We start from the raw sequence: 7,350 nt of genomic DNA on the forward strand, positions 1-7,350 counted from the left end.
AGCATCAGAGTGAAATGTCCTATTTTTGTGCTACTTGGTCAGATGTACAAGCGTCTAAAACAGTCTTAAACATCTCTCACGCTACATACACAGCCACAGAAAGTCAGGGTTAGAAGCAGCCCTGAGGAGCTGCTTAGCCTGTCTCCATCGCCCATAGTCTGTCTCCACCCTCCAAGGTAAGATCAGCTGCTTAGGTCATTTTGTAACATCTTTGGAGAATTTCAGTAGTTTAAACTCAGATTCCACACGATCCCCAGGTGATCTGTCCCCGGGGACTGTTCTTAAATGATGGAAGTTTCACAGAATCACAGAATCACAGAATCATTAAGATTGGAAAGGACCTTCAAGATCATCAAGTCCAACCGTTAACCCAACACCAATTCCATTGGTATCTAATGCGAAGCGTTCACGATGCACTTTAAACGTGTTACTTCTCCCGTCCCCACAAAAGAGAGATCCTTTGCTTCCTTCAAGAAGGAAATCTTAATGGTGCAGGAGTAGACGCTCCCCATGTGCCACAAGACAAGCTGGCATGAAGACGACCGGCCTCTGGTCCTCTGGTCCCCTGACAGGGATACCGTGCCATGTGGTGCCACACCGTGTTGTGTGGTACCATGCCATGCCATGCCATGTGGTGCCATGCCGTGCCATGCCATCCCAGCACCGGAATCCGGGGAGGGCTGCTGCTGCCGCTGCGCCCAGGGAGGGCAGCGTCCGACCTGGAGGATCCTGCTCCTCTCACCCCGGCTCTCTGCAGGCAGCTCGGCAGGACGAGCCCTTCTCAGGGTGGCCCCCAGCTGCCCTGGGCTTTGTCACCGCTGCCTGTCCCTGTGCCCGTAAGCACCACGACGGGGACGCTGCCTTGGCCCAGAGCCCTCCAGGCCAGAGCAGGCAGGGACCGGGCTGTCTCCAGCCATGCTGCCCGCACCCTGCCCTGCCTCCTGCCTTCGAAGCCCCTCCAAAGCCAAGAGGCTGTGGGCAGGGGCTGACCCACCGTGGATGCCCCCCGCCAGTGCCACTGACACCTCCACGCCACACGTGCCACAACCTGCCCTGAGTAGCTGCTTAGCCTGCCTCCATGACTGACTATAGGCCTGTCAGACTGACCTTGGTACTGGGGAAGATTATGGAGAGGTTCATCTTGAGGGTGCTCACAGGGCATGTGCAGGACAACCAGGAGATCAGGCCCAGCCAGCACGGGTTCATGAAAGGCAGGTCCTGCTTGACCAACCTGATCTCCTTCTATGACCAGGTGACGTACCTAGTGGATGAGGGAAAGGCTGTGGATGTTGTCTGCCTGGAATTTACTAAAGCCTTTGACAGCATCTCCCACAGCATTCTCCTGGAGAAACGGGCGGCTCGTGGCTTAGACAGGTTTACTCTTCGCTGGGTAAAGAACTGGCTGGAAGGCCGACCCCAGAGAGTCCTGGTGAACGGAGGTAAATCCAGTTGTTGCTGGCTGGACGGCCGACCCCAGAGAGTCCTGGTGAACGGAGGTAAATCCAGTTGTTGGAGCATCACAAGTGGTGCTCCCCAGGGCTCAGTACTGGGGACGGTCTTGTTCAATATCTTTATCGATGATCTGGATGAGGGGATCAAGTGCCCCCTCAGTCAGTTTGCAGATGACACCAAGTTGGGAGGGAGCGTTGATCTGCTGGAGGCTGGGAGGGCTCTGCAGAGGGATCTGGACAAGCTGGATGGATGGACTGAGGTCAGCTGTATGAGGTTCAATATGGCCAAGTGCTGGGTCCAGCACCTGGGTCACAACAACCCCGTGCAACGCTCCAGGCTTGGGGAGGAGTGGCTGGAGAGCTGCCCGGCAGAAAAGCACCTGGGGGTGCGGGTTGATAGCCGGCTGAACATGAGTCGGCAGTGTGCCCAAGTGGCCAAGAAGGCCAAGAGCATCCTGGCCTGTATCAGAAATAGTGTGGCCAGGAGGAGTAAGGCAGTGATCGTACCCCTGTACTTGGCACTGGTGAGGCTGCACCTCGAATCCTGTGTTCAGTGTTGGGTCCGTCATGACAAGAAGGACTTTGAGGTGCTGGAGCACGTCCAGAGAAGGGCAACGAAGCTGGTGAGGCGTCTGGAGAGCAAGTGTTATGAGGAGTGGCTGACGGAACTGGGGTTGGTCAGTCTGGAGAAGAGGAGGCTGAGGGGAGACCTCATCGCTCTCTACAAGCGCTGGCTGCCCCATGGCTGAGCCCCGAGCGAAGCCCTGCCTGGGTGCCTGGGGGTTTTTCTCCTTCACCCCTTGGAGCTGGGGGGCTGCGTCGTGGGACACCCTGGGGCCGCCCCCACGCACCCAAGGGCTCCCCCACCCCAGCACAGGTGCTCGGTGCCCGGGGGGCTTCACCTGCACCTCTCTCCCCCACAGCCTGCCATGCCCCTTGGTGACCCCGCTGGCCCCAAGCCCCCCGCTCACCAGTGCTGCCAGCACCCCGGGGCAAGGCCGGCTCAGCGCCCACGCGAGGGACACGGGGTGCCCACGGCTGCTTGCCCGCGGGCATGGGGGAGATATGGGGCAGGGTGGGGACACATGGGGTGCAGCGAGGCTGGTCATGGGTGGTCCCCCGATGTGGGACGAGCGTGTGGGCACGTGGAGATGTGGGGTGCTGCCTCGGGCGCAAGGGGCCAGGGGCACGTCCTGGAGGGGCTGGGGGACACAGTGCGGTGGCGGTTGCGCCCAGCCGGCGGGGCCAGGGCCGAGGGCGGCTCCAGTGAGTCACGGCGCTGCCCCCGCCGCCCCCTCGTGCCGCCCCATAAAGCGCCGCTGCCCCAAGTGTCACCGCCCCATGGCACAGCCCCACGTCTGCCGGCCCCACTGTGCGTGGGGGCTCCCAGCACCCCGAGCCGGGAGTGCTGCCCGGGCCACTCGCCTGACCTGGCTGCGCCGGCTCTGGACCTCAGGGCTTATTAAAGCACATCAAGGCTGCCCGGTGTCAGCTGTGAGATGCTGGGAGGAGACCCACGCGAGACCCCTTGAGCAGGACCCGGGGCGTCGGCCGATGCTTTGGGGGATGCTCTGGATGCGAGAGGGCTGGGGATGTGGAGAGGTTGGAGAAGACCCTGCCTGCAGCCTCCCCGAGCTGCCCCCAGCCCAAGGAGCCGCAGGAAGCCCGCAGAGACACACTGCTTCCACAGCGAGCCTTTATTCCTCCGGGAGCCAGGGGAAGGCGAGTGGCCGGCTGGTCAGGGACACCCCCAAAAGCAGCCCTGCTGCGCCCCTCTGGTCCCCGTCAGTGCCAGCCCCTGTCCCTGGGGCAGCCCCTCACAGACCCCACGCTCAGCTGCACCCAAAAGCCCCATCCACGGCTCTGCCAAAGGCCTCATCCAGGCTCCGCTGCTGCCCCGGCACTGCTGACACGTCCCGGGGCCGGTGGCACCATGGCAGGGCTGAGCTGGGCACAGGCGGCCGCCATGCGGGACCCTGCAGTGGGGCTGTCCCCATAGCCCCAGCCCCTCCTGCTGCTCTGTCCCATCCCACCGTCTCGGTGAAGCTGGTGGCTCCTGTTCCTGGCGCCTTTTCCTCGCCATGGTGCCGTGACTGCGGTGCTGTTGTGGCTCAGGGGCCCCTGGCAGCTGCTGCCAGGGCCACGGCTGCCAGGAGGAGCCCCCCGAGGAGCGGGGGGTCCTGGCGGACGCTCCTGCCTGGGAGTGCCAGAGGGGGGGAGTGAGGGGCAGACAGGGGGCAGGGGGCTCAGCCAGGGTCACCCCCGAGCTGCAGCGGGGGCTCTCGGCTCACCTGCACTGAAGACGCACGGCCGGCTCTTGCATCTCTTCTCTGCCAAAGAAACCAAGTCTGTTTGCACGGCTGCTGCACGCTCTGCGCCGCGGCCCAGCTGTGCCATGCCGTGCCGTGCTCTGCTGTGCTGTGCGTCTGACAACATGCCATGCTGTGCTGTGCCATGCCGTGCCGTGCCGGGCTGTGCCGTGCTGTGCCGTACCATGCTATCCCATGTTGTGCTGTGCTGCATCATGCCATGCCACACCGTGCTGAGCAGTGCTGTCCTGCATCACACCATGCTGTGCCATACCGTACCGTGCCATGCCGTGTTGTGCTTTGCTGCAGAGGGTCCCCATTGCAAACGCTGGGGGAGAGCGGCTGGGAGACAGGCAAGGACACGCACCTGAAGGCAACCTCCCCCCCATGGCCCTCCCCATGGTCCCAATCCCCACTTCCTGGTGGAGCTGGTGGGACAGGGCCACCCCACGCCCCCCTTCCCCAGCACCCCAATGGAGGGGACATCACCTTCCACCAACTCGCAGTTGTCGGTGCTGAGCACGGTCTGGGAGCGGAGGTGGATGAAGGCTCTGTCCCCGTCGCGGGTGATGTTGGTGACCTCGAAGCTCTCGTAGGGCGGGATGAGGACCTCCTCCTCCTCAGGGAAGAAGGAGAAGTCCCTGATGGGGACGCCGTAGCAGGTCTCCACTGAGAAGAAGGTGTCCCGGCCGAAGGGCAGGGTGCTCTCGTTCCGGAGGGAGGCGGAGGTGAAGTGGCCGAAGCGGATGGATTGGTGGCGCTGGGCATTGAAGCAGATGCCCCGGACACCCCGGTAGACGCGGTGGCAGCGATGGGGCTGGGCGTCCTGCAGGGCACGCAGGGCCTCGCTCAGGAGGAAATGCAGCGCCTTGAAGTGGAAGGCACCCAGGTATTCACCGCGGGAGCGCCCGGCCTCGCGCACGGCTGCGTTGAATGCCTGGTGCAGGGGACCCTGCAGGGTGTACGCCAGGAGGGCGACCGCCTGCTCCGGCCGCAGCGCCGGTGACTGGGGCAAGCGTCCCCTCCAGCTCCGCCATTCAGCGGCGGCGAATGTCCACGCCTGAGCGTAGACACTGTTGTTGGCAAACTCGGTGCGGTTGAGGTCTCCCAGCTCCTCCTCCATCATGCGGCTGCAGCCCCGGTACTGGTCGTCGAAGGAGGTGGGGGCCATGTCCAGTGCCACCTCCTTGACGGGGGCGAGGTCTCGCCGGTGCGGGGAGCTGCCGGCGGCCAGCGTCCCGGCCAGCAGCACCAAACGCAGCACCAGATGCTCCATGTCAGGCAGAGGCGCCCCAGGGGAAGCCCCCGGCTGCCGCAGTGCCGTGGGCAGGGAGGCAGCCGGTTCCTCCGCAAGTGGCTGGGGAGGTGGGGGAGCGAGAGCAGGGTCAGCTCCGGGATGGCGGCGGGGCCTGGGAGGGGGCTGCAGAGAGCAGCAGGGCAGGCTGGAGGAATGCACCCACCATTGCATCCCTGGCCAGGGGCATCCCGCTCGGCAAACCTCTCGGTACCGGCCGAGACCCCGATGCCGATACTCGTGTTAAATGCTGCCGACAGGCGGGCGTCCCCGGCGCCTGGCCCCATGGCCCCCGCAGCCCACAGGACTGCAGCATTCCCCGCTGGGAGCAAACCCCCCAGGATCCCCACAGTGTTACCTGTGCCCCACGGTGGGCGCGGGGTCGGGGTGCTGCTCCCCAACTCCCGTGGCACCCAGCCTCTTGGCGCCCGCCCGCTGCCGGCAAGAGAGGCGAGAAGCGTCCGCTCTTTCTTTTTATAGCAGCCCTGGCCATGATTGCTCGGGCCCGGATCCAGACCCCACCTCTGTCCTCCTGGTTAATTTTACCACCCCCTGCCCCAAGCGCCCAGAGCAGCCGCTGCCCCCTCCCGCCGTGCTGCGCGGCTGCGGGGGACGGTCAGGAAACCCCCGTGGGATAAATTGCCTTTGCTATAACCTGGGTGCAGGTGCTGTCCCGCTGGGGGCTCTGCCTTTTCCTGCAGGAGCCGCCGCCGGATCAGGCCCCGCCGACCCGGGACGCAGTGCTTGCACTGACCCCGCACCGTCACGCTGCTGAGGACGGGGCAGGTTGTGGCACGTGTGGCATGGAGGTGTCAGTGGCGCTGGCGGGGGCATCCACGGTGGGTCAGCCCAAAGACCAAAACCTGGTCTTTTTGTTGCTATGGAGGAAACGAAGCTTCACAGGGAAAAAAAGTTTTAATTTTGGTAAATCAGTTACACGAGGTCTTCCTGCAGGAATGTTACATTTGAACCACATTTTCCTTTCAAAGCCAGCCTTTGAAGCTTGGTCGAGGAAAGAAGCAAACAGATTGATGTCTCCTAGTGCTGTACAGGGAGATCACACTGACTCTGTGGCCACTACACAGAGCGAGACACAAAACCTTCATGTGCGCAGACGGCTCCCAGGCACGATTATAGCCCTACCCGATTGCTCCGTCACGCTTTTCGGTGTGTCTTTTGCTCTTGCTTGAGCAAAGACTCCTACTGGTGGCAAACTACTGTCAACGAGGCCAACGGCTTTGTGCCCTACATTAGGACCCAGATCCCTCCAAGGAATGAAGAGGGGAAAAAGAAAATAATTTGTAGCATTAGGGAGAGAAATACACGGCAATTGTGTTGGGTTACTGGTTGGACTTGATGATCTTAAAGGTCTTTTCCAACCAGAATGATTGTGTGATTCGGTGATTCTATGATCCCCGGGGAGCCACTCTTGCTCTGTCCCTGACGGCAGCTCCAGTGGAGGGTCCTGACCAAGGACTGGCCCTGGCTGCAGCCCCGGCTCGCCGACAGCCTTGGGGGTCCAGGGCAATCCCACATGGGTAAGTGCTGCTGGCTCCGCCATCGCACCGGGCCAGGGCTCTGGGGAGGAGTAGAAGGAGCCCTGGGGAGAGGAGTTGCTCCCTGACAGGGAGCCCAGAGAGGCCTTGGAGGCCAGCGGAGCCCGCGGGGACAGGCGGTCCCTGCTCGACACCTCCATGCTGGCCCTGCGGAGGAGGAGAGGGAAGAGGCCCCGCTGCACCCCTGCCCACTTGCCCCCCAGTGGAGCACCAGAACCGGCGGTTGCCGCGGGTGCCCCATGAGCGTGGCTTTCCCTGAGCAAGCTGGGCCCCCATGGAACTACAGAGTGGGAGGTTCACCAGTGCCACGGAAGAGGAGCTCGACAGTGGTCCCCCACCTTGGCCGGGGCTGGCCTGGCTGCAGGGCTGAGAGGTCCTGGTCCACAGGTGGTTGCTCCGGGCTGTGAGGAGGACCCTGGGAACTGCTGACCCATCAGCCTCCCGTCTGTGCCTGGGAAGGTCATGGAGCGGATCCTCCTAGAAGCTATGCTGAGGCACATGGAGGGCAGGGAGGTGATTCAAGACAGCTCCCATCTTCTGAGGTAAAGTTCCTGGATGTCTGGTGGTGGAGGGGAAGAACGGTGTGTACTCCTCCCAAAACCTTGACTACCCTTGAGCAAGAAAAAATGCCTGGAAAGAAGAAGGAGCTACAGCCCTAGGCCTGCTGTCTTTTGGAGAAAACACATCCCAGTTTTTTCCATCATAGCCCGTGCCCTGTACGATTTGACATGCAAAAGGGC

At 62.6% G+C, this 7,350-nt stretch overlaps 1 protein-coding gene across 1 annotated transcript; it reads right to left on the reverse strand.

Moving 5' to 3' along the window:
• Positions 1–2,237: 2,237 nt before the first annotated feature.
• Positions 2,238–6,016, reverse strand: LOC309417647 (erythroblast NAD(P)(+)--arginine ADP-ribosyltransferase-like). Its single transcript, XM_082015173.1, has 2 exons — positions 4,040–6,016; positions 2,238–3,648 (listed from the first exon to the last, which is right to left on the reverse strand). Exons 1-2 carry the CDS (start codon positions 5,226–5,228, stop codon positions 3,563–3,565), a joined length of 1,275 nt encoding a protein of 424 aa, XP_081871299.1. The 5' UTR covers positions 5,229–6,016; the 3' UTR covers positions 2,238–3,562.
• Between the last annotated feature and the right edge of the window lie 1,334 nt (positions 6,017–7,350).

This window comes from Phaethon aethereus (assembly GCF_964289735.1).
Source record: "Phaethon aethereus genome assembly, chromosome: 1".
In the NCBI taxonomy this organism is placed as follows: domain Eukaryota; kingdom Metazoa; phylum Chordata; class Aves; order Phaethontiformes; family Phaethontidae; genus Phaethon; species Phaethon aethereus.

Excerpts from the sequence above, each read along its gene's own strand:
- LOC309417647 (XM_082015173.1), bottom strand. The coding sequence starts at position 5,228 with ATGCAATGGTGGGTGCATTCCTCCAGCCTGCCCTGCTGCTCTCTGCAG. Across the intron at positions 3,649-4,039 it reads GCACAACACGGCATGGCACG|GCAGGAGCGTCCGCCAGGAC; the intron begins GTACGGTATGGC and ends TGGCACTCCCAG.